We start from the raw sequence: 26301 nt of genomic DNA on the forward strand, positions 1-26301 counted from the left end.
TTCTCACACCAATTTGAGAAGACTTTTCCAGAACTTGAGCCAACTTCAAGGCTAAACTAACCTATCTTTTTCTTAGAACCTCATAGTGTGGTGAGCTTCACTTAGTCCCAACTTGTGAGTGATCGCATCAACGCCTAATGAACAAAATTCTTGAACCCTTATAGTGTGCTGAGGAGAAGTAAATCCTTTTCATCATCTTAGAAGGGAAGTAGCCTATATTGAGACCTTATTTTATACATATAGAATATGATTTTCGAGCAATTGCATCAAGACCAAATACACAAAATCCCATGCGAAGCCTACTCGAGTTGCACTCTAAAACTTCAAGATTTTAGGCTCAACAAATCGCGGTGGGAAGGATTTTTTGACAAAATTATTGTGCTTCTTTGGTTTTGGAACCCACGGTGTGAAATCCCTCTTAGCGTTTGGATTTGTAGGGTAGTAGGTGAAAGCAGGACACGTCGGAGAGGCTATCGGGAAGGTGTAAATTAGCAGCAACGGGGTGCCACGTAAATGGCCTATGGATTTTGGGGGACCCGTATTAAAAAACGCTACCTGTTTCCCGTTTTCACATAAAAGGGCAAGCTCCATCTCTCTCTTTATCTGCCATAGTTCAATTTTAGTGACTTCTCGACCGCCATAGCCGTCTCACCTTGACAATAACAATAAACACGATAGCCATAGCTGCAGACCTCTACCACAGCCTCATCAGCACTCCTGCTTTCTGCAATGCCGGGCCTTTACGCCCTCCGCACAGTCGCGACCTCCACATCTGATCATGGCCGACCTTCCCGCCCCATCGGCGGCCATCGCCGCTCCAGTTCCCGGGCCCCCCTCCCCCCTCCTCCTGTCCTACCTCCAAAGTCTAAGAATGACCTCATGCAGCTCCCGGCTGCCGATATTCACCGTCCCCTTTCACAGGAAATCATAGCTGCGCTGGCTGCACACAGCAATAATGTATCGGCTTTCCGTGGCCATGTTGATGATCAAGCTTCGCCTCCCGTTGCGTATTGCAGCAGCGGCAGCCCGCATGATCCGAGCTCCGTGTGCTTGGTTGCCATGGTGAATGAATTCTTGGAAGAGGAGGTGCTTGCCGGAAGTTGCGGCCGAGTCCGGTGCAACTGTTTGGATGGATCTTGCAACGGCGAAGGCTGCGTCTCCAACGAAACAGACGATCTCTCATGGCAGGGAGGAAAGATCTCCGAAATCCTCGAGGTAGAGCCTCTTTGCATTGCTTCACCAAACCATCTATGCTTCTTTCTTTTCTTTGAAGAAAGGTTATATTCGTGCGCGATCTTGACACGCCTACTGTTTTCTTTTCAGGGAATATCTTCTTGCATTAACACGCCAGAGCTGCTTCTCTTGGCCGATGTTGTCAAAGCAATCGAAACAGAAACTGAGGAGCTGAACACTGCGGATAATGAAACTGGCAGTTTTCTTAAAATTTGTGGTCTCCGCCGGCGAGTAGTGAAGCAGTTGAGGCAATCGGGCCGCAACGCTGCTATCTGCAAATCCAGATGGAGTCATGGCGATGGATTACCAGCAGGTATAAATTCAGGCCAAAAGGCCTGCAACCGTCTAGGAGTTACATCCGGTTTACAAATTTGTTCAAAGGAAACAGTCTTCGAGTCTGGTTTTCACCTTGGCCTTGTTGTAACTGCAGGGGATTATGAGTACATCGATGTCGTAATGGATGGAAAGGTGAAAGGCAAGCCTGATCGGTTTATCGTCGACATCGATTTCAAATCACAGTTCGAAGTCGCTCGGGCCTCAAAGCATTATGCTGAGCTTTTGAAAGTGCTGCCGAAAATCTTTGTAGGCAGAGCAGAGAGATTGAAGCAGATGCTGAAGATCATGTCCAATGCCGCCAAGCGTTCTCTGAGAGAGCAAGGCTTGCACCTCCCACCATGGCGCAAACAGCGCTACATGATGGCCAAGTGGTTCTCCTCTTACCGGAGGACAACCAACCTTCAGGACTCTCAGACGCTAGTGAGGACCCGAGACTCGCTTGGACACATCGGCATGAGGGGCCCTGGCTTCTGCTTGGAGTTCACAAAAGAGATGGACAAGCTCTATTTCCAAGAACAGGAAGATCGCTTCGTGCAGGAAAGGAAAGTTGACAATCATGATCCATTTTTGCAGGGAAAAATCGCAGAACGTTTAGATGGAGAAGACGAGGATCAGATAGGTAACGTTTTTAGAAATAAGGAGGTCTTCACACGCACTGTTGTGGCAGGTTTTGACACAGAGGATGTGAATAATCCGTCGCTGCCCCAGGCTAAGGAAGCCTTGTGCACAATCATGTCGACCGATTGGCGGTTACCTCCATTGGTTCCTAGGGATGACCAAAGCAAGATGAAGGTTTCCGGTCTTGGCAATGCCTTGAGGGAGGCAGGTGTTTGCTTCTTCGATCGCTCCAAAGAGAGCGAAAGGGCACCTGTCTGCATTGCCGTTTCGTAACTTAACGTAGACCTTTCTTTTTGGCTTTTGATGGCTACCTGAATCTAGTTCTGATGTTCTCTTTGCTATGCTTTGCTTCTGGATCAACGAAGTTATAGATACATAGATACAGAAGGGAGGTTTTGATCAAGTTTTCCAAAGAGCAATACCATGTGTCTTGTCCTCGAGATGTGTCAGAGCAATCAGCTCGCCTCCTTTCTAACTAGGCTAGTTACCGGCACTATCCTGAGTCCTGGCGATGCTGCGGAATGCAGCTCAGCAACCTACTTTTTGTGTATCGACTTAATACGCAATGCAAATAGCGTGCTGCATGAGAACTAAAAGTCTTTTGTAATCACATTATTGTGAAAACTTAATTAATCTGTAGCTAAGCCAAACTCGGGAGTCGCACCATCTCGCTACGTAGACGGAGCTTTGGCTTTACTGATTCATGTGGATATTGGTCGACGGCTACACTTTTGTGTAGGCGCCGAGCCTGACGGTAAAGCATCGCTGAGGTACCCAAGTTCCAAGTGCTAATCAGCGGGCAACCATGCATCCTAGTAATGCCAAAGCAGTCGCATGATTAATCGCTACTATTTTACTTCAGTGTCACCCGTTTTAGTCTCGAGTTTCAACGATGCTGCTCTTTCACCGGCCAAAAATGCCATATGAAGTTCTTTTTAAAAAATTGCTCTGCATCCACATCATCTCCAGGCCAGAAGTTAGAACATTGGCCCGTCAAATAAGCTCTTTTCAAATACAACTATGCATTCACACCATGTCATGGTAAGAACATACTGAAAAGATTCCATAAAACAAGTCAGAGAAGGTATTTAAAAATTCTATCAAAATGTAATCTAGTCAAAATTTAAAGCCAATGATACAAATTTCCAAATGTCAAACTCAAACATCCGATAAATAGAGGAACCGTTCGGTCACTGGAGAAAGCAAGCTGTTCATGTGAAAATCCCTCGAGTCCGCCCTGTGACCACTCTCCAAATTGGGGGAGTTCCGACCCTCGGTTGTGACTTCTCGGTGGACGGCGCTCATATCTTTTCACAGCCCCTGATAAAGTTATGGGGGAGAACCTGCTGGATCACCTAACTGGCATCTATCAGTACGGGCCTACCTCAGGGTCGCATTGGCTAATAATCAGATGCCTGAAATGGTCGCATGGGCTAATATGAGCGCCTTGAGCGGGAAATGGCCGACCGATGGGTGTTTGTAAGAACATGAATAAAGAAGGGAGATGGAGGTAGCCGCTGCAGCTATTCTCTGAAAGGGACGCCATTTTGGAAGATCAAGCATCATCTTCGACTAAGACCGATGAAGCAACAGAAGCATATTAAGTACCATTAGGTCTGCCTCTCGTACCGTAATGTTCCTTCGGAAGGGATATGAAGAGGGCAAAAATCATAACCTCGGGGCCTAAATTTGACGGGTCCCTTAGATTTTTTTAATGACAGGCAAATGTTAAAATTTCCTTTCACATGACAGGTGATATAAAAAGGTTTATTAGTCAAATGACAGACAAAAAATGTGAATGACAAGTGACATAGAAAAGTTTTTAATTAAGGTTTTAAAACTATAAATTTGAATGCTCATAGGATCTAAAATCAATGTTCAATCTACTTTGCATATGACAAATGAGTTTTCACTACCTAGCAATACTCCATCATAAGAAGATAAATTCAAAATGCTACAACCTATCATAAAAAAATAGATTCAAAATGTAACAACCCAACATGAGCCACAATTCATTATCCATATATAGATTCCCATCAACCATTCATTATAAAATAAATAATTTAAAACTCTCCATGAAAATTGCTAGCACAAGCAATAAGAAGATGCATCCATTTGATCATTTTAGTGGCATTGCCCTCCTATATTTTGCATCCATCCAAATATCCCAAATATCTTTCCAATCGATTTGGGAGCTATCATGTGTATCAATGGATAATAGCATCAACCCATCTAATGTGTCAAGACATAAGTTGGATCTCAAGTTATTTTTAATAAGATTTTGTCTAGAAAACCCTCGCTCACAAGATGCTGTACTTGCTGGAATGACTATGTATGTTTGCCATAAACGCATTATCCTTGGATATAAATCCCACCAAGTCTTTGTGCTACTAGAAAACTCCCAAGCATCATACATGCCCCTATTTCTTGTGACATGATATAGCATTCCAACAAAATCCTCTCGTTCATTCATGCATCTTCGAATATCAACTGTTTGACTATCAACATTAACTTTGTTGATTAGTCTCTCTAGCCATTCTTGGCTCCTTTTGTCTCGATCAATATCATCCATGGGATATGAAGAAGGATTAAATATCTTGAATGCATTGAAGACTGGTAGATCCTCAAATCTACTAGTCAAAGCATTCAAAACATTTTGCACATATGCTCGTGCAACACCAATGCATTCTGAAAGAGAACCTGTCTCATTTCCATCACCTTCAGAAATTGTGTTTAAGTCCAAGTCCTCATCTTCTTTTTCTGAATCACTTGTATTCTTAGCTCCTTTTTTCTTCTTTTTTGACACTTATGGAATTGCAACATATTTCAATACATGTGTATGTGATATACCATTACCATCTACAAAAACCAACTTTCCATTTTTTGTCATTTTCAAGAATGCCGAGAGATGCTTTGAACCAATACCAAATTGGTCATCATCACATGTGATATATCTCCTATTGAGCTTCTCAAATGTTAGATCAATAAGGGCACCAATCGTTGTTACATCCATCTCTTGCCTTTGAAATTCAGAGTTGAGTTTGTTCAACTCTCCAAGCACATCTGCTAAAAGGTGTATGATGAATCGTACCATAAACGGTATAGCATATTTATACCATTTTTTCTAATGTTGTTTCCACTGCTCAAGAATAGCAGGCATAATCTCAACAAACCTTTCCATGACCTTGCCCCTTGAGAGCCACCGAACTGCATGCATGTGCAACATTTTCATGTCCATAATGTCATACTCATGGATTATTTTCTAAAGTTTCATATGTCGGTTTGTTGATCTTCCTAGCCATGAATATACTTTGCTTGCAACCTTATCCACAAAGGCAAATATATGTGGATGTGTTGCAAATCCATCTTTGGCTGCAAATGCTTCTCAGAGGGCAATACAATGAATTCCCATGACACGTGGCAATGATGCTTGAAAGCGTGCCACAACTCTTGTCCTATGCCCTGTCATAGCCGAAGCTCCATTAGTTGCAATGGCAACTAAGTTTTGTATGTCTAAACCACTTTCCAAGAAATATGCATGTATAGCATCATACATGGCCTCAGATGTTCCATTATCCACTGGCAACAACCACACAAATCTACAAATTGCATGTTCTCTACCTCCATCATTGATATATGAAACATAGATAATTAGATGCTTTTCCATAGTGCGGTCAATGCTCTCATCAATGAGTAGTGAAAAGAAAGGACTAGCACGCATCTCTGTTGTAAGAAGCTGGGAATACTTAGAATGCTAATAATATGCCATGTCACATTGACACTGGTATATAAGGAGAGAAGTTGTAATTTTTGGGATCTTTTGACAAATCAATATACTTACAATCTTTCTCTCCCTTCTTGCTCCAAGCTTCCATGGCTTCTTCATCTTTTCTGTCTTTCTCTCTCCAATTCTAGTCTTTCTCTCTCCTCGTCACTCTATTTTTCTCTCTTCCTGCAATCTTTCTCTCTCCTCTTTCTCTCTCCCTAGTTCTCTCTCTGACAAGTGGTATCAGAGCTTCAGTCTTTGATCCATTATTTTCTTCCATTTTCACTCCTATTTTCCTATTTCAAAACCAATTTCAGACAAAAATGGTACAAGACAGTGACTAGTGGAGTGCTGCAGGACAACTACAGTTAGCAAATGACTACATCTGGAGATATCCAAGGTCAGATATGGCGGGTAAAGGCTTAAATAGCTGGACGTCATCAAATTTCATACAAAAATGGAGGTAACTAGGGTAAAGAATGGTTAACCGGGCTTAGTTAGAGACTAAACTACAGTTACTTTTCAAAAGAGAGCTTCTCTTCTCTCTCCTTCAAGCTTTTGGCTGAAGCTTTCATGGTGGATGTCAAGAATCTTCACAAATATCTCTCTATGTGCTGAACATCTCACTGCCAAACCATGGGGAAAAGGTTCTTTGTTGCCTAAGCTACAGGAGGAGCACCATACTTGATGCTTGTTGCTGAATTTCAGCCAGGAAACTGCCCAAAATTTGCACCGAAAAATGCGCTGATCTTCCTGCTCCTTCTCCCTGCTCAGCTTGCTCCACAACCTCAGCCATTGACCACAGCTCTCGGAGGCTTCATCAAGCACTGATTGGCAACAATCTTCAGCCTTTGAAGCATTCTGATCAGCCATTCCTTTGTTCAAACCCTAATACACAACAGGGCAGCCATAGCCACAGACATGGAAGCTCAAATTTCTCAAAATTTTGGACTTCCCCGACCTTCAAGGCTTCTCTAAAGCTGAATACAAGCTGGATAGACTTCAAGATTGAAGACATTGAAGAGATTTCAGCCCGTGCATGTTAGTGAAGCTCAAATGGAAGGATTATTTTGGGGCTTTTCATCAGGGAGCTTGAATCTTTGAAGTTCAAGTGTTCAAGCAAGGCTGGAGTATTGATCTTTCAAAGATTTCATCATAATTGAAGCATATATGGACTGATTTCATGGAGATTTCAAGCTTTATGTTGGATTTATGGTGGATTATGAAGAACTCTTGCATCAACCGGGTTAAAGCTGATATCCATCATCATTTTCAAGCTTAATGGAGGTATTTTCTTTTGCTAATCTCTGAAATCTCTCAATAATCCTATTGCTAATGGCTTTTCCACTTGTTGATGAGAGGTTATTGATCAATTAATTCACTGGATTGATCAATAGATCAGAGAATAGTATTAATTTTCTTCAATCTCAGCCTATTTCATTGAATTCTTTTTGATTCAAAACCATTACTCATCTTAGGTAACATTTGATCAGCTTGATGCATAACCTTGGTGTGTTTTGTTGAAATTTTTCTCACCCAAGTTGAAATATTGTAAAAGGGTAAGTACTAGCAATCAGTGAGTCACTGAATTGCATAGGTAAAACCCTTCTCCCATCTCAAGTTTTCTTATCAATCAATTGCATCTCATGAAAGGCTGAACGGATATTTTTCAATTGCATATCATGCTGATTGCTTAGCACACTAGCCTCTGCCATGTTGATATTCCCACCGAGGAAAAAGGTGGATGTCGGGGGAGATAGTGGGACAAAAGAGAAGTGACCCTCCCTCACTATCGAAGATCCCGAAGGGGTGCAACCAACCGACCCGGGGGAAACTTTGCCCACCTCCCGGTGATTCGGAGCCCGTCCTGCCATTTTATCCCTCACACAGGTACAGAGAGTGGAGAATTGAAGATTGAAGACTTTCCAACGACTCAAGTACCTACTGGATTAAAACAGGGTAAAACAGGGCATTTTCAGGTTACCCACAGGGTATTTACAGGTGGATACAGGTACACCATTTGATACTGAAGTACAGGTGCAGGTACTACAGGGTACCCACAGGTCCTATATACCCCTTTGCAGGGTTTGGTAGCCATTTGAGGTTACTTTCTTACATTATAGGGTCAAAACAGGGCACTTACAGGTCTAAACAGGGTGTAGGACTGGACAGTTCAGACTCTGAAATTCAGTTACAGAATTTTCTGTCCTAAACTTGTTATAGCGTGCTATAGCTCATCTCGAAGAGGGCATTGTAAGCTTCGATTCGCACAAAAAAGTTTTGCAATCGGAGTTTTCTAGCCAAAGTTATAGCCGTTTTACTGACAGGGGGTACTGCAGGACTACACTAGTATGGCAGGACATAAAGGCAAAAATAAGGTCCAGGAGGACTATGCACAGCAAATCAGGGATTCTATGATGGAAAGCACACTTTAAGAGAACCCTGAAGAGCCTCAACAAGGAGAGATTAGTATTCTCAATGACGCTTTGTGTGCCCATGAACTAAGACATAAGGAACGTCATGAGGCTATTTTGTCAGCAATGGAGCATATGATTTTATCATTTGGTCAAACGAAGTCTACAATGGAGCAAATGATTTTATCTCATGGAAAAACGAAGTCTACCGTTGATAAGTTGATGGAATCAACTACCCAAACCAAGGCTTCCATTGATAAATTAGTAGAATCCAATGCTCAACTTATGGCAAAATTTTCTCAATTAATGCCGTCGCAAACGGGATCAAAAGAAGCCAATGAGAAGGCTTGTTCAAACAGTGACCCTTCAGTCCCACTTCAGCCATCCAACCAAAATGGTTATGGAGATGGAATCATTGGAAGAAGAGGTATTCCAAATAGTCAGTATGAAGTAGGAGAAGCTTCACAAAGGCATGATGACTATTTGGGCAGTTTGAACGGAGCCAATACTCAAGCTTTTGGACTTCATACTCAGCATTCTAGGGGTGCCTTACCAACATGAAGATTACATGGTAATTCTCAGCCACCTGTTGGAAGATTTCAGTCTCAATTTGGGGGTTCTGTACTTAGAAATCCTGATCAGCCAGTTTTGGGACAGCAACCCTTTCATGATAGAGAATTCAAGGACAAAATTGTTTTATCCAAATTCAATGGCCAGTCTTCTTCACCATCAGAATTAGAGGAATGGACCTCTAAGATGGAGTCCTATTTTGATATATTTCCTAAAACTGATGATATGAAGATACACTTTGCCTCCTTACACTTAGAAGGATTTGCCCACACTTGGTGGAGGTATATTAAGAAAGAGAATGTACTTATTGAGAATTGGGAAGCTTTCAAGGCACTTATGGCTGAAGTCTTTGTTTCACCTCTTGAAAAAGAGAAGTTAGAACGAAGATGGTATGGCTTGGAACAAAGGAGCCTAAGTGTAAGAGAATATACAAACCAATTCCTCAACTTGACCATGTATGTGGAAAACATCAGTGATGAGGCCAAGTTACACAAGTTCATGTATGGTTTAGAACCATCCTTGTCAGCTGATGTTATGGTGCAGAATCCTACTTCACTTTTCAAGGCTATTGAGCTTGCAGAGCGCTTTGGAAGGAAGTATAGGAAAGAGTCTTCATTTCAGTCAAGTTATGGACAGCCAATGACTGTTTTAAAGCAAGGGCAAGTTGGTAACAATTATGGCAGCAATCATATGCCTAGTGGGAGCTTACGGATACCAACTTATCCTCCATTTAATGCTTCTAGGCTTCAAAGCAATTTCAGGACAGCAAACAGTCCAAAGGTTGAATTTAAGCAAGGTAACAATAAGCCTAAGTCTACTTCAGCCAATACAAATTCTAGAAATATTCCCATGGATCTTTACAAGGAAAGAAAGGACAAAGGCTTATGCTTCAAGTGTGGAGAAAAGTATACTCCTGACCATGCTTCAAAGTGTGCATACAAAAATGCCAAGCCAAAAATTCAGAGTATGCTAGTTCTTGAGGACTTTGAAAATGACATAGATGAAGTTAATGCAGTCACAATCAATGCTGAAAATGAAGATTTCGAGGATAATGGTGGACAGGAGTACTTCTATGATCCATCCGACTCTTTTCCTTTTGATCCAAGCGGTGATATCCCATTTGATCCTGGTGGATTTTGTAATGAGTTGCCTGTTGCCACTAATTGTTCTATCTCTATGGATGCTTGGACGGGATCTAAGAGCCCCAATACACTTCGTATGAAGGGAAGCATATGTGGAAAGCCAGTGTTCATCTTGATAGATAGTGGTAGTACTCACAGTTTTGTCAATAAATCTATTATGTACAAGTTGAATTGTGTTCCCACCGACTTACAGCAGCCCATTAGAGTACAAGTGGCTAATGGTGAAGAGGAAATCAACACACAGATTTGCCCACAGGTTTCTTGCAGATGGCTGAAAGTTTTGAAGTCAAAGTAAACTTGATCACTTTGGAAATGGGGCCTATAGATATTGTACTTGGTTGTGATTGGTTGATGACCTTAGGGGGTTCGTTTACAGGGAATCCCTAGTAAATCTGATTTTCAGTTTATCACCATTCAACAACTCAAGAAAGAGTACAAGAAGCGCTCACAGATATTTGTATTGCATTTGAACAAAGAAACACAGGATCAGCCCAATAATTCAGCAAACCATCCAGCCTTGACAGCTCTTCTTGAGGAGTATAGAGATTTATTTGAAGTACCTACTACATTGCCTCCTAAGAGAGCGGTGGATCACCCCATTGATTTGGAACCCAACTCAAAGACAATCAATAAGCCACCTTACAGATTATCAAAATGTGAACGAGAGGAAGTAGCCAAGCAAATCAAAGAGCTTCTTGAAATGGGATTTATTGAACCCAGTTCTTCACCGTATGCATCCCCAGTCCTGTTAGTAAAAAAGAAAGATGGATCTTTCAGAATGTGCATTGACTACAGGGATCTCAATAAGATAACAGTGAAGAACAGGTATCCTATACCCAGGATAGATGATTTGCTTGATGAGCTTAAGGGGGACTCGATTCTTCACGAAGATTGATTTGAGATCAGGGTATCATCAGATTCGTATGAGAGAGGGTGATGAGGTCAAGACTGCTTTTAGGACTGATCGTGGGCTCTACCATTTCTTGGTGATGCCATTCGGCCTTACAAACGCCCCAGCTACCTTTCAAAGCCTGATGAATAAGATTCTGCAACCTTTCCTCTTTCAGTTTGTCTTGGTGTTCTTTGATGACATTTTGATCTATAGCAAGACTTTACAGGATCATTTGTCGCATATGAGGAAGGTTTTTGATGTGTTGAGACATCATAGGATTTTTGCTAAGGAGAAGAAGTGTTCTTTCATGCAGACTGAAGTAGAATATTTGGGACACATAGTCAGTGAAAAAGGAATACAGGCTGATTCCAAGAAGGTGCAATGCATAAAAGATTGGCCAACGCCTACTACTACTACCTCTCTTAGAGGATTTCTTGGTCTATCTTCATTCTATCGCAGATTTATAAAGAATTATGCGGCAATTGCAGCCCCTTTAACTGACAGGTTGAAGAAAGAGGCTTTCTTTTGGGATGCTCTTACAGATAGCAGCTTCAACCAGTTAAAGGAATTACTTATCTCTGCTCCTATTCTTGTATGCTCGGATTTCTCTAAACAATTTACTATACAGTGTGATGCTAGTGGCCGTGGCATTGGGACTGTTTTGCTTCAGGAGCATGGAGTAATTGCATTTGAAAGCCGTAAGCTTACTGATAAGGAGATGGCCATGAATGTTTATGACAAGGAAATGTTGGCTATTCTGCATGCAATCAAGAAATGGCACCATTACTTATATGGCAGCCGATTCAGAGTACATAGTGATCATCGGGTACTCAAGTATTTCCTTACTCAGTCAAATCTTACTCCAAAGCAACGACGATGGGTAGCAACATTACAAAATTATGACTTTGACATCACTCATACAAGGGGCAAAGATAACATAGTGGCTGATTCTCTCTCTCGTATGTGGGCCTGCAAAGTATCAGCCATGACGGAATTACATAGTGATTGGATTGAAGAGTTACAAGAGGCATATCTCTTAGATGAGGAATTCAGCCAAATCTTTCAGAAATTATAGCAAGGTCTTATGGAAGAAAACTCACATTACCAGCTTAAAAATGGTCTTATTTGGTGGAAGGGCAAGATTGTTATTCCCTCTACTTCTTCTTTCAAGCGAAAAATTATGGAGGAGTTGCATTCTTCGCCTTTAGCTGGACACTTGGGAGTTTTCAAGACTTATGACAGGATCAGCAAGAGCTTTTATTGGAAAAGACTGTGGAAAGATGTCAAGGACTTCGTTATGAAGTGTATGCCTTGTCAGCAAAATAAGGATAGCACCCATAAGCCAGGAGGTTTGTTGCAGCCATTGTCTATTCCTACGGGTAAATGGACTCATATTACTATGGACTTTATCACTGGCTTACCTACTACCAAGAAGGGGTGGAATAGTATTTATGTGGTGGTTGACAGACTCACCAAAGCAGCTCATTTTATCCCAACAAAAATTCAGTTTACTGCTTCTCAGGTGGCCAACCAGTTTATGGAGCATATTTTCAGATTACATGGATTACTGCAGGTGATTGTCCATGATAGGGACTCAAAATTTATGAGTAACTTTTGGCAAGCGGTATTTACATCTATGGGTACCAAGTTGGCTCCATCTACGGCTTATCATCCCCAAATTGATGGATAGACAGAGAGAGTTAATAAATGGTTGGAGACTTATCTTCGCCATTTTTGCTATGATGTCCAAACCTCATGGGATTCTTGGTTACACCTGGCTGAGTTTGCTTATAATAATACCACTCATGCGAGCATAGGAGTTTCACCCTTTGAGGCTTTGTATGGTTATAAGGTGCCCCTACCCACAGCCATTTTTAACGAAAAGATCAATCCTCATGGGAAGGAAGAGTTGGAAAGAATGCAGACCCTTCTTCAGCAATGCAAGGTGAATCTAAGGAAGGCTCAAGATCAGATGAAGATGTATGCTGATGAGAAGAGGAGGCCTTTAGAGTTCCAGGAAGGAGAGCTAGTTTTGTTGAAGGTGCCCAAATCCAAGTACTCTACATTGAAAGATGGATCCAGTAATAAGCTTGCCCATAGATTCTATGGTCCTTACAGGATCCTTAAGCGGATTGGAGATTTGGCATACAGACTAGAGTTTCCCTCTTCTACAAATATTCATAACGTCTTCCATGTTAGTCAGCTCAAGCCCTATTATGGTGATCCAGTGGATTTAGTTGATGAGCTGCCACCTATTGATGAAGATGGTATCGTTTAGTACCTCCCAGAGGCTGTTATAGGTTAGCGTGAAAAGAAGCTTCGATCACGTTCTATTGTGGAATATTTGATTAAATAGAGAGGTTTACCCTCTGAAGAGGCTTCTTGGAGACCTGATTCAATATTGGATGAGTATCCATACTTGAAGGATACATTGGTGGCTGAAGCCTATTGCTTATGGAGTTAGTATTGGTGCAGACTGGTTCAGGAAAGCATGTTGTTTTAGAACAGTTTTTGTCATACTTCATTTTCAAAATTGAGCTATCTACATGAGCTTAAAGTGCTCTTCAAGAGCTTCGTTTTGATATGTGGTACATCTCATTTGGACACTTCTATCAAAAGTTATGGCAGATTTGGTCCAGCAGGGACTGTTATTTCAGCAAGCTGTCTACTTTCTTCTGGAACTATTTGTTGAAGATTCTATGGCTCCAATGGCTTCTAAAGTTCTTCAAATCATGTATATAGCAGGGTCCTCTTTTCGTTCTTCAAATTCAGCCCTTGTAATGATAATTCTTCACTCATTCCCCATTTGTAAAGCTGTAAAACAGAGTAGTACTCTGTTCTATCCATCTTTTCTTTAGTTCTTTCTAGGCTTGTTTTTGAGGACAAAAACTTTTGGGAAGGGATGGATTGTAAGAAGCTGGGAATACTTAGAATGCTAATAATATGCCATGTCACATTGACACTGGTATATAAGGAGAGAAGTTATAATTTTTTGGGATCTTTTGACAAATCAATACACTTACAATCTTTCTCTCCCTTCTTACTCCAAGCTTCCATGGCTTCTTCATCTTTTCTGTCTTTCTCTCTCCAATTCTAGTCTTTCTCTCTCCTCGTCACTCTATTTTTCTCTCTTCCTGCAGTCTTTCTCTCTCCTCTGCAGTATTTCTCTCTCCTCTTTCTCTCTCCCTAGTTCTCTCTCTGACATCTGCATACATCTGCTTTCGAACATGGTCCCTTATAGCCAACATCATTTCCTTTCCTGAAACTGGATTTACATAGGATTCATACTCATTTGATGCTGGCATATTTGGAGTACAAAGCTCCCTTTAAAACTTGCATAACTGTGGATATTTCTCCAATGGTATGTCCTCACACACACAAAAATATACTAGTTTCATGCATGATATGATTTGCTTTTGTTCACTATGGACTATGGTATCCAATCCATGGTCCATAGGTCCTTTGCCATCACTACCAATCTTTGCCTTGGCATTACGAGCATGTATTGCACTAATGATGTGATCAGAAGTCTTAGCATGATCATTCAATGCTGACAATTGGATGCTTTGAGAGCCTCCTTGTGTATAGGTATTCACTTTGCTGGCATCTTGACACCATTGGCATTTCACTCTTTCTTCATTACATAGAGTTTTACCTATGTATGCCCATGGATGCAAAAGAGTCCAATGATGTCGCCACTTTCGTTTCACCTTTTTAATAGAAGCATCAACATTGGAAGAACTCTTTGTTGCATTTCCCACATTCACACTAACATTTTCTGTAGCATTTGACATTGCTGAAGTTATTCCCTCTTGCATTCTAGAAACATTTGCATTTAACATTTAATCCATAGTTTCATTGGCATCTCTTGATACCAAACCCCTTGGCCTTACACAAGCACTTTGGCCTCTTGATAAAAAAGAGGCTATAGAAGGATAAGCCTTTCTTTTCCTTGCCAAAGTCTTTTGAGATTTGGATGGATCCATGGTCCAGCTACCTATAATACATAAAAAGATCACATAGAGTAATATACTTTATGTTATGATTATAATATATATGCTTTTGAAAGGTTGTTATGTGAAACAACAAAAGGATTTTTTCAACGTGTACCTAAAGGCTAAAAGCTCAAGTCGATATATGTTGGTGAATTGGATAGAGATTTCCAAGTCCCAAGCCTCCCACTCAATCTCCAATAGTATCTATTGTCACACAATAACTATCAAGGATACTCACATCCATCAAACATTGAATCATTGTGCATATTATACTTCGAGTATAACATTATAAGTATTGCATATTAAGCACCATTGGTAAATTGAATCATAATGCATATTATACTTTGAGTATAACATTATGTTTCAAGTATTGCATGCTAAGCACCATTAATAGGATGTAAAAAATTATGATCAAGGTAACCACTTGGTTGCATTCCAATCTACTAAAAAGAGTAAATAGATGATAGGCCCAAGGGCACATTACACCTGCATTTGTATTGTTCACATGAATCTTCATTTTCAATATAGCTTCATCTCGTCCATTCTCCATATACTTTTTAGACTAGCAAAATTAGTGTGCCCTTATTGACACTAGTAACAAAGGAGACCTTATGAGAATAACTACTCTGCATATTATTTCTTTCTTCAAAGATGAGCTTGAAAATTCATTGCCTCATACATTTGATTTTTTAAAATGCATTAGTTTGAAATATGGTTTTGGGTCATGCTTTGGGCTCTAAAGGACTCACATTTCTTCCAATTATAACGATTAATGAAGCATTACCCTCTCATCTTCTTAAATCTTACTTTAGTGAGCACTCCTTGTTGACCTACAGAATGCTAAAGCCTAATAGCTAATAGCTATCATTAATCATGATTCAACTTTAAACTCCTAAAACAAATCAATGAATTGATAAAATAGAAAAATTCATTGTATCACTAGTAATAGCTTGGGCTTAGTAGGTACCTGCTTGGTTGAAGAGGTCTCCTCTTGACTCTTGAGTCTCCCTGGCTGCTGATTTGTGAGAGGCCTTCATGAAGGAGCACCTTGAGCAATGAGCCTCAGCCTACCACCTACTAGCCAGCCTCTAGGGACTAGGTGGATCAAGCCCGTCTCTAGAATCCAGATGCCTACTGCATCACCTCTCCATAGCCTTTGTGTTATCTCCTAGTTGGCCACTCCCATAGCTACCTACATCCACCTTTAGCAGCCCCATCCATAATCATCGCCTCTCCATAGCCTCATCATTTCCGCCTGGACCACATCCATGCCACTCGAGCACCTAGTGCCTCTATAGCTGCCACCGTGTCAGGCAACCATCTTGCCCGTGCCTTGCTAGGTATGCAGTGCATGTGCCCGACAAGCCCTCCACCCCACCCAGCTTGGCCCTCTCGACATTGGCCGCTGCCTCACTATCAATGGCACCTCTACCTCCAACCACCACAGATTAGCACATCGCCATGCCCATCTTCACCACAAGCCCTCCACCCCACCCAGCTTGGCCCTCTCGACATTGGCCGCTGCCTCACTATCAATGGCACCTCTACCTCCAACCACCACAGATTAGCACATCGCCATGCCCATCTTCACCACATTAGCAACTGGTTACCGACTGCAGCACCAGCTGCTTGCAGCTACTGCCCATATCCATGCCCTTCAAGCTAGTGTCCCGAGTCCTCTCGAGCCTCGATCCAAGCCTTGCACATTGCACGAAATTGAACGCATCACTGTCGCCTCAGGCCTGGATCCTAGTTCCTTGCGAGTTGCACTATTGCTGCGGCCAACTTGCCAAGCTCGCGAGTCGCCTCCAACCTCAGCCCTCAAGCTTTAAGGCTAAGGATTTAAGCCTTACGCTTCAGCAAATCATATCATGCATGATGCATTAGCTCGCGACTCGCGGGAGAGAGACGTAGCCTACTGCCTTACGCTTTAGTGTTCACTATTGACCTGCTTTAAGGCTAAGGATTAAGGCCTTACCTAGTACTGCCTGTCACATTACTTAGCCTTAGTCTGTGACAACAATGGCTGGCCGCTGGACTGCAGAGAATCGAGATTGTGAATTGTGATGTGGACTGGACAGTGGAGAGTCGAGACGAGACTTGAGAGTATCTTCTTTGAAGTTCATGGAAATTTCGAATCACACACTACACAGTACATCGTTTTTCCAATCTCGATTCTCAACCACATTAAAAGCTTAGATTGCTTTAGGGCCGTTGATTCTAGAATCCTAGGGTTTAGTTTTAGATAAGGTAGTAGTTGAAACTTGAAAAGTTGCAAGTTGCGTGGGTCCTGGGACTTGCTAGCCTCTAGGTACTTACAAGTTACTACTTGAGTCATCAATTCTTGACTTGCAAGTTGCAAGTTGCTATATTCATCATATCATATATACAATACAACTAGTAAAAATGAAAGGCAACTTGTAAATATTGACATGCCAAATGACAGGGGCATTTTGATTGGGCTTGTCTTGATGATAGGCAAAATTTGATCTTTGACTTGTATTTTGACAGGGCATTTTCGAAAAGCCTTGTTTTGATAAGCAAAATTTGACAGGAAAAACAACTGTCAAATTTAGGCCCCTGGTGGTAAGATGTGAGAGGGGAAGTTTAAAGTGCTCTAAAAGGATTTTGAGGTTGTAACAAAGCTTATAAAGTCATCTATTGAGTTATGGCTAGGGCTTAAGGTAAGTATAATCTTATCTTTTTTGCATTATAATAAATATCACACATGATGAGAGAGAGAGAGAGAGAGAGAGAGAGAGAGAGAGAGAGAGAGAGAGAGAGAGAGAGAGAGAGAGAGAGAGAGAGAGAGAGAGAGAGAGAGAGAGAGAGAGAGAGAGAGAGAGAGAGAGAGAGAGAGAGAGAGAGAGAGAGAATGAATGAATTGTCACACCACGAATAGGCAAAGATAGGCGAAGATACATACTGATTGCATTATTATTGGGTATTACACTTGTTGTAAGTAGCTTTATGTTTGCATGATATGAGGGAGGCACGTGCTTTCACTTCTGGATGCACTAGGTTGAATTTTTACTAACATCCCCCAAATAAAAGAAAAAAGGCTATAGAGTAGGACCGTGGTAATTAGGAGGCGAGTGCTAGATAATTGAAAGAATGTCACTACTCTTTGACTATCTTAAAAAATAGTGAGTTTCTTAATTTATTAGTTTAGAATTTATAATTAGTGAGTTTCTAAATTGATTGATTATAATCTATACTACTTCTTGGTGTCTTCTCACATTGAGAATTAATTTAATTTATTATGGTTTTTAATATGTTGATTTTGCAATGATAAATTATCATTTTTTGACATCACATGAAAATCATCAACATATTAGATATATTTATTTTAATTGTGGATTTAATAAGTGTAATTTTTTCTTTAATCATAACTACAAAAAGTTATATTTTATTTATGTTATTATGTATATGTTAAAATAATGAAATAACATTTATATTTTGATTTTAATTAATTTAAACTATTATTTGTAATTAGTCATATAAAATTATGGATTTTAAAACATTTTTATTTGATTTTTTAAATGTTAGATTTACATACGTACATACATATGTTTTCTCAAAATTGAGACACAGTTGATAGAACAATTCATGTTAAATATCATTAATGCATATTACCTTTTCAAAATTATTTCAAGAAAATAAAAATCAATTAAAAATAAAAAAAATGCAAATTTGGTATTTTAATTTAGACAAAAAATGTGGTTATTTTGGTACTAAATCTATGTATTGTTAATATTTTAATGCTTCCATTTACAAAAATTCGAAATTAGATAAGTTTTCAATCCACTTGTTTGTCATTGCTTTTATAACTTTTATAACAAACATGTGACATAAGAAAATATGCAATAATTAAAGACTTACTATATTATTTGATTAACATTTCTTTGAGAAAATTAGGCACCTTAATGTTTAAATAAATAAATTATTATATTATATATTATGTTTTTTAGCATGAAAACATTAAAACATTAGAAAAATGACATGCAAGTTTATCTTTTGATGATATAGGTTGTCACATAGGTTCAGTATTTAATTGTTCTAAATGATACATGTATAGTTCTTCAAAGTAAATATTATCATTATATATTACTTTTTCCTTAGAAATATAAAAATAACATATGTTTGATTTATTTATTTATTCTTATATAGGATTTTATGTACACAAAGTTATTCTAATACAAATATTGTATGAAAAAATTTGTTAACTTATACAACAATATCACACATATACACACATGCACCCATGCATATACATGTGTGCACGCACGCATGCATTCTCGCACATGTGCCTCCCGGCACGGCCCCCTCCCCCCCCCCCCCCCCCCCCCCCCCCCCCCCCCGCATAATACATGTTATCCTCACTTGTCTTCTCTTGGCTATGAGGAGCCTTTATCTCCCCCATCCATCTTTATTCAATCCCTATTAACTTGTATTTCCATCCCTAATTTCCATTATTCACTCATTGAAATGGAAATGACTAGCCTTACTAGCAATCCTGATACTCAAAGCTTATTTACTAAGTTGATTACTACTAAACTTAAGTTGCTTATAGATGATCTTGACAGCCAGGCCAAGGAGGAAAAGCCAATCTTAATTATTGTTTGACTTCTCAAAAGGTATTTCAAAAATCTATTTAGACACATTGGTATTCCATTCATGGATAAGAACCCAAAACTTAGAAAATTCATTGATTTTGAAACCCCTTCCCCTACTAGTAGCATAGAAAGGTAATCTCTTGCTCCTCTTTATTTCTTAGAGGAGGATGCTAAATTTCTTAACATTACTTGGGATACTCCTCGATGAGTAACAAAATAAGATCACAGCTCATATGTGGATGCATTAATCTCTTATAGACTTTTGGGAATCTATCTTCAAACAAATAATCACTGGTCTTGGGATGTATAGTTTCTACCCTTAGTGCACCTAACCTATACCCTTTGACATGTGGTCCTTCTACTTGGGAAAATTGATGTGACTACTACATAAATGGAATTTTTTAGATTGACTCTTTATGGTATTTTCTCACTATCCAAGAGTACCTTACTTAATGGTCCTATAACAATGGCTCTCTTTGAATCTAATAAATGTCATTTTCCATATGGGATGTGTGTATCTACTAAGTCTACCAAAGAAAGCGAAAGTAAACATGTCTCAAAGTTTTTATATGGAGTTTAAAACTACTTTAGGCCCTTTTTGAAGTGCTGTCGTGATTTGGCTAGGTATCGTAATAATGCAAAAACAATGATTCAATATTACGGTTTGACCATTTACTATGGTTCTCCATGAACAATGTTGATGTGATATTTCTAACTCAATCACTGTGAGGCTTGATGCTTCTCTCTTCAAATGGCTTTCTAATGAGGCATATGAGGTAGTAAAGGTATCACTAGTATTTTCTTACTACAAGAATTGGTCCTCGTTGCTAATAGGATATCTTATGCTATCAAAAAATAGAAGCAATCTCCTTGGTAACAAAAAAGAATATGATGCCAAGCTTGTTGAAAGATGCTTACATTAGCATAAAGAAAATGTTGCTAACTATACATGACCTAATCAGGTTTTTGGTTCTATCACTAAGGGTAGTAGGCACTTGCAAGCGTACTACCATCCTAGAAACTTTGGGAGTTGTTCTACTACAACATGTTCCTCACAAGCATTTAATAGATTTGTTTTTAGTAGTCTAAAAAGGAAAGGTGTTGCTATAGAAGAGTGTGGCTCTCCTAGACTCATCCATATTAATTATGTCAATGGTTTGGTAGATAAAATTTCTCCTAGAAAATGTTGCAATGAATTCTTCTTTTTGGATGGTCATCCTATCCCTATCCACTTATTTCAATGTGTTATTTTTGGATAGCGCTTTCTATTGTCACTTGAGGCCTTGGTGTATCACCCTAAGGATACTTTTATTTCGAATAGTATATATCGATACTACAATAGGTACTTTAGTACCTTCTACCATCTAAACTCAAACATGTTGGTACCACTAACCTTTATATTATCCATAGTATTCCTTGAAGAAAGCTTTTTGCTATGAGTCTCAATCATATCCATGCTAGATCTTTTGACACTAATGAAGCCAAGTAGACATTGGTAAATGGTTTTGTGGAAGTTTGTCATATTTTCAATATTAATGAGCATGGTTTACCACCACTTTTTGATAATTGTGTGAATAACATTTTCAATTCCATGAATTTTGAATATAATGAGGTTGAAGAAAATGGGCATGATTTAAATTACTTTGCAGAGATCTATATATTACAAGTATTGACAAAGCTACTAATAACCTCTCACTTTTTTGTAAAAAATATATATGTGATCTTGGTAAGGAAATATTTAATTGCAAGGATTTTGAGGATGTGAATGTGGATATGCTGGCTCTTGCTAGTACAATTCAAGATATAGCCAAGTGATATTATCTTACTATATTTGGTTCTCATTGTTTACCATATTTGATTCGTACAAAGCATACAAAAATGATTTCAGATGGCCTATTAATGCCGCCTTTTCTCTCTACTCTAATGATACAATCTAGTTGAGCTTTATTATGCAAATGTGCCAAGATAAAATGAAGGATATTTTATCACTAATCGATAAACAAGTGTTCCTCTACTTAGGACTAAGATACAAGCTTATTGGCTTGTTGGTTCTGGATAAGAAACCACCACAACCTTCCAAATTCTATCTTAGCTATTGTTCATCAAATTTCTCTAAATGGTATGAGAATATATTGCATCATGGAGAAAATGGGATCATTAAAGTAATTTTTAATGCCATCTCTATGGCTTTCTCCTATATGAATGCTAATGCCATATTTATTGATCATAAAAATGATAAGGATTTTGGACACTGCCTAACCATCATAATTACGATAGCTTTATCTCTATTAGGTTAGCTTTTCCTCAATGAGTGAATTATTAATAATACTTTTATTACACTTGCTAGAACTACTAAAAGGCAATGTTGTGGTATTCCAATGGGTTTCAGTTGCTCCCCCTTGTGGTGTAACTTATACCTTTTCTTTTTTGAGTATAGATTCTGTAAGTATTTAGCTTCATTGTAAAACTTTAACATCCTTAAATATTTTACTCATATTTTATTTTTAGATACTATGATGATATTCTCTTGATCAATATCCCTAATCCAACCATTTTTTCAGGCCTTTGAGTCATTCTCCTGTCAATCTCTACCTAGATAACCCTCTATAGTTTAATTTCTTTGACAACAATTTATACTTTTTCAAAACTGGTCATTTCATATCTAATTCTACAAACTTCCTTAATATGGCCATTTCATGCGCTCCTCAAACATTGATTATTCAAACATATGATAAAAATGATAATCTTTCTTTTTATTGCATACTATATATCCATAATTGTGGAAACACACAATCTTCTTGGGCCCATAAGGTTATTATATCACAAGGTTGATATACACCAACTCATTGAGCTTTCATCAAGTGTAGGGGGTGGTTATCCTAAGGACCTCACCAAACACATGGCAGTCCCTTGAGTTCCACCACCCATTTGGTCCTTTACATGACATTATAAAAAGGGTTCTACATTTGTTATCTATTGTGTGGAGGTCTTTGTGCAATGATTAAACTATGTAACATTTTGTACACATAAGAGAAGTTTTTTGGATAGTGGAGGCATTTTGCCTACAAGAAATGTCTCCCACTTATCTGTAGTTGTTGGAACTCACCCTTATATTATTCAAACCCTAGACTCTGGTGTTTTTCCATTTACCGATAAAAAGAGTGTCTTTTTATTCTCTTTCTATTGTGGATAATGACTAAACTATGTTGAACATATCCAAGATGTGATTATAAGTTCTTCTTCTCCTCTCTCTCTCAACACACACAACTAGTGTTTTGATTGTTGGACCACTTTGAACAATTTGTATCTTCTCTCTATATGTATAATGATGGATGCATTGTGTAATACATACATGAAGGTGGTTATCATTGTTGATTTGTAGTGATTATCTATTCATTCGCTATCCTCATCGTAGTTTGTAAAGCTTCTTAATCTAGTTATCCCTTCTTTAAGGCTCAAGGCTTGGTAGATGCAATGCTACATCTTGCTTAGTGTGCCAATGAGCCACGAATTCACTACTATAGTTTTGCTTATGCCTTCTTGGTTCAAAATTTGTACATGTTGTATCTCACTTAATGATGGGTGGCTAGTAACGCACTATTGAGGTCATTGCAATTGGGATGAACTATGGCCTACTAGGCAAACTAACAGATTCTATGTTGTGTGTTGTCCACATTAGATGGGGTCCATTTTCTATTGCTTGCATGGATTATAACTCCATTCTTTAATTTTTGAAAGCAAATCCTTATGCACATCATATTGCAAACTTGCATGCTTCTGCATATGCCGAGATGCTTGCGTAGTGTTAGATTTTTGGCCACCATGTCTATGCAATTATGTCAAAATATTACTTTGCAAATACTATTCATGTTACAGATTATATTATAGACTTACATATTGTATATATAGGCATACCACATGGTGTTGAGCACACAATAAGCTCTATTAATGGTTGTCTATATGATAATTGTATTTATTGCCTCATTATTTTCTATGTAATATATAGATATTGCTGCTCCATGTATGTCTTCTAGTATTGCTTATACCTTGGATATGGATGAGCTTGAACTAACACTTCTTTATCTTGTTTATGGTCCTATTTCATGCCTGACATACCTATAGAATCTACTATGTTTTATGATGCCATGAGATTTTCCTTAATATATGCCTTATTCTGATAATTTTATTAGTAACTTTCTCAATTATTCTCTCTTATATGGAGATATTACCTTCATGCATGGTGCAAGTATACATTTTTAAGTTTGAAACTAGTACCATGGGTATAAATAACACCACTAGTCCTTCCTAGAGGCATTTTTGTTTTACCTTTCTTCACCCCTCTCTTCTAGCTTTGCTAAGTACTTAATACTTGCTACTTTAGCCATTCATATTGTACAATCAATCACCTTTTAATTATGCTTTTAGTCTTGATTTTGGTCATAGATACTTTTGTGATTTAATGGAGTAAAATAAGGTAAACACGTATTTGCAAGAGTGACATGGATAACTACTAGGGATTGTTGTCGACGCATATGACATAGGTTTGGTCATTTAGTTCTTACTAATGAGCTACCTGTTTCTCTTGCACATAACAAATGATTCCTCTCTCTTTTAGGCATATGATTATCTTATTTTGTAAGATCACTAAATATGTAGTATTCCTCATTGTCTATATGTGGTTTCTATCACATCTATGTGTGGACTTTGTTAACCCCAACACGAAGAAAGCAAAAGGAAATAAAAAAGACGCAGGGCAAAGGCGGAAAAAAGGTAGCCCGACTGAAGAAAGAAGAGGAGAAAAGGCCAAAAGCACAAGGGCAACCTTAAAAGTCCAAGGCAAATGCAAAAGGGGAAAGGTGCATTTTAAAACACAAAGGCGCACCCTGAAATCTTGTAAAAGAGTGCCAGGCTCTCTCCTGTGCAAATTGTAAAGACAGACGGGCGGTGGAGAAGAAGCAAGAAGGATAGGAAGAAAATAGGAAAAGAGTACCTAGGCCAATGGCCGGTCATGTAAAAAGGGGATGACCACCCAAGGAGGAGTAGGGTATGTATAAAAGCCAAAAAGTGGAATGAGAAGCTCACTCTTGTGTGTGGCCAAAAGTTGCTCTCCTCTTCTTCGTCTCCTTCTTCTTCTTGCTTGCTTGAGCTTATGCTTGAGAGAGGGAGTGTGAGAGTGTGAGGAAGTGAGTGTGTGAGGGTGAGGGACCGGGAAGGAGAATCTCTCCATCTTCTCCTCTCTTATTCTCTTCTCTTGTCTTGCTCGCAGCAATGGAGCTTGGAGCGTGGAGCTTGAGGATGGAGCGTGCTTGAAACTTGCACTTGGATCGTGGAGCTATCGGAGTGCGCAGGAGAGGAGGTAACTCGATTGGCATGGAGGTAAGCTCACTACACCCATAGGTAAGGATGACACGTTGGCTATGTGAGAGGTAGCCATTAGTGCTCGGCTTGGAACGCTTGAAACAATAAGCGGTCTGAGGGTCTTGGTGGTTGAGCGAAAGCTCCCACATTTTGGTTCCAGTGCCGGGACCAACGGATTCAAGCCTTGAGCGCTTGCGCGCTTCGAATCGAGCATTAAAGTAGGGTTTTCCCCGAACCGGTGCTTGAGGTAGATAGGTAAGAAGTGAGGGAGTTTGAAGAGGTATTCGATCTCCTTAGCAAGTAGGTTTTTGGTTTTTTGAATTTGGAAAAGCATGTTGGAGTAGTGTAGGTGATTGCTTTGTGATTTGTATACATTTAGGGTAGGAAAAAACAAAGAAAAAGAAGCAAACAGTAGGGTTTTCTATTGCTGTATAACAGGCTAAAACAGGGAAATGGGGGCACAGATTCTTGGAGTGTCATTTGATTCGAGCACCATAGTGATTCCAGGCATGTCTGGCATTTCCTGGTAGTGTTTTGCACCTATTTGGAAGGCGCTAGATGATTCGGTGGAGTAGACGTTGACCTAGAGGCATCGCGTGGAACTCACGGGCCGTCGTCCGCACCGTCGGACTAGGCCATCCGAGTCCCAGAATTAGACCACAGGCCATTCGAGTCCCAGAATCGGACCAGTCTTAGAATCGGGCCATCCGACTACTAGAATCAGAGCACCCTGTCCGATCCAATTTTCAGAATCGGACCAGTCAGAATCGGATCGGTCAGAATCGGACCGGTTAGAATCGGACCGGTCGGAATCGGACCATCCTTGTCCGATTCTGGACAATCGGACGTCTGATTTTGATAATCGGACTCCTGAAAATCGAACATCTGAGAATCGGATAGAAAACTATCAAAATCGGACAGGTATCTAGGACACAAATTTTGACGCATCTAAACCCCAAATTGGTGCACAGATCGGCCTCTGTATGCGCGCGTAGTGAGTGTTGAAAGGTCCCCAAGAAAAAAATAACTCTACTTTTGCACAAAAAACAAGGAAGAAAGCTTGCACGATATGAAGCAAGAGACTAATTGGGCACAATTTCCCCCCATGCCTTGTGTGAGTACTCCACAAAGCATATATTTTATATATTATTGATCTTCAAGCTCAAAAAATAGCCCAATTTACAATTAGCACGCTTTAGCTTTTGTGTTTGCTTTTGTGCTATTAAAGAATTAAAGCTATTGGGCGCCTAAGGAGCTAGGTGGTACCCAAATACAATGTCCAATACAAATATTTAAATCGTGCGTCCATGCACATATAAAAATAATGAATAAATATCAAACGCTTTAATAAATAAGCGCGT

General features: G+C 39.4%; 1 protein-coding gene across 1 annotated transcript; it reads left to right on the forward strand.

Moving 5' to 3' along the window:
- Window positions 1-590: 590 nt before the first annotated feature.
- On the forward strand, window positions 591-4117 carry LOC148038223 (uncharacterized). The gene is made up of 3 exons (XM_087670101.1): window positions 591-1215; window positions 1324-1546; window positions 1664-4117. Exons 1-3 carry the CDS (start codon window positions 730-732, stop codon window positions 2458-2460), a joined length of 1506 nt encoding a protein of 501 aa, XP_087526227.1. The 5' UTR covers window positions 591-729; the 3' UTR covers window positions 2461-4117.
- The last annotated feature ends 22184 nt before the right edge of the window (window positions 4118-26301 follow it).

This window comes from Lygodium microphyllum, chromosome 3, assembly GCF_053477565.2.
Source record: "Lygodium microphyllum isolate KBCC chromosome 3, Lygodium_microphyllum_v1.1.10, whole genome shotgun sequence".
In the NCBI taxonomy this organism is placed as follows: domain Eukaryota; kingdom Viridiplantae; phylum Streptophyta; class Polypodiopsida; order Schizaeales; family Lygodiaceae; genus Lygodium; species Lygodium microphyllum.

What these genes read in the sequence shown, in the direction of transcription:
- LOC148038223 (XM_087670101.1), top strand. Translation starts at nt 730, where the DNA reads ATGCCGGGCCTTTACGCCCTCCGCACAGTCGCGACCTCCACATCTGAT. An exon ending in AGATCTCCGAAATCCTCGAG is followed by an intron (nt 1,216 to 1,323) that starts GTAGAGCCTCTT and finishes TTTTCTTTTCAG; the next exon opens with GGAATATCTTCTTGCATTAA. An exon ending in TGGCGATGGATTACCAGCAG is followed by an intron (nt 1,547 to 1,663) that starts GTATAAATTCAG and finishes TTGTAACTGCAG; the next exon opens with GGGATTATGAGTACATCGAT.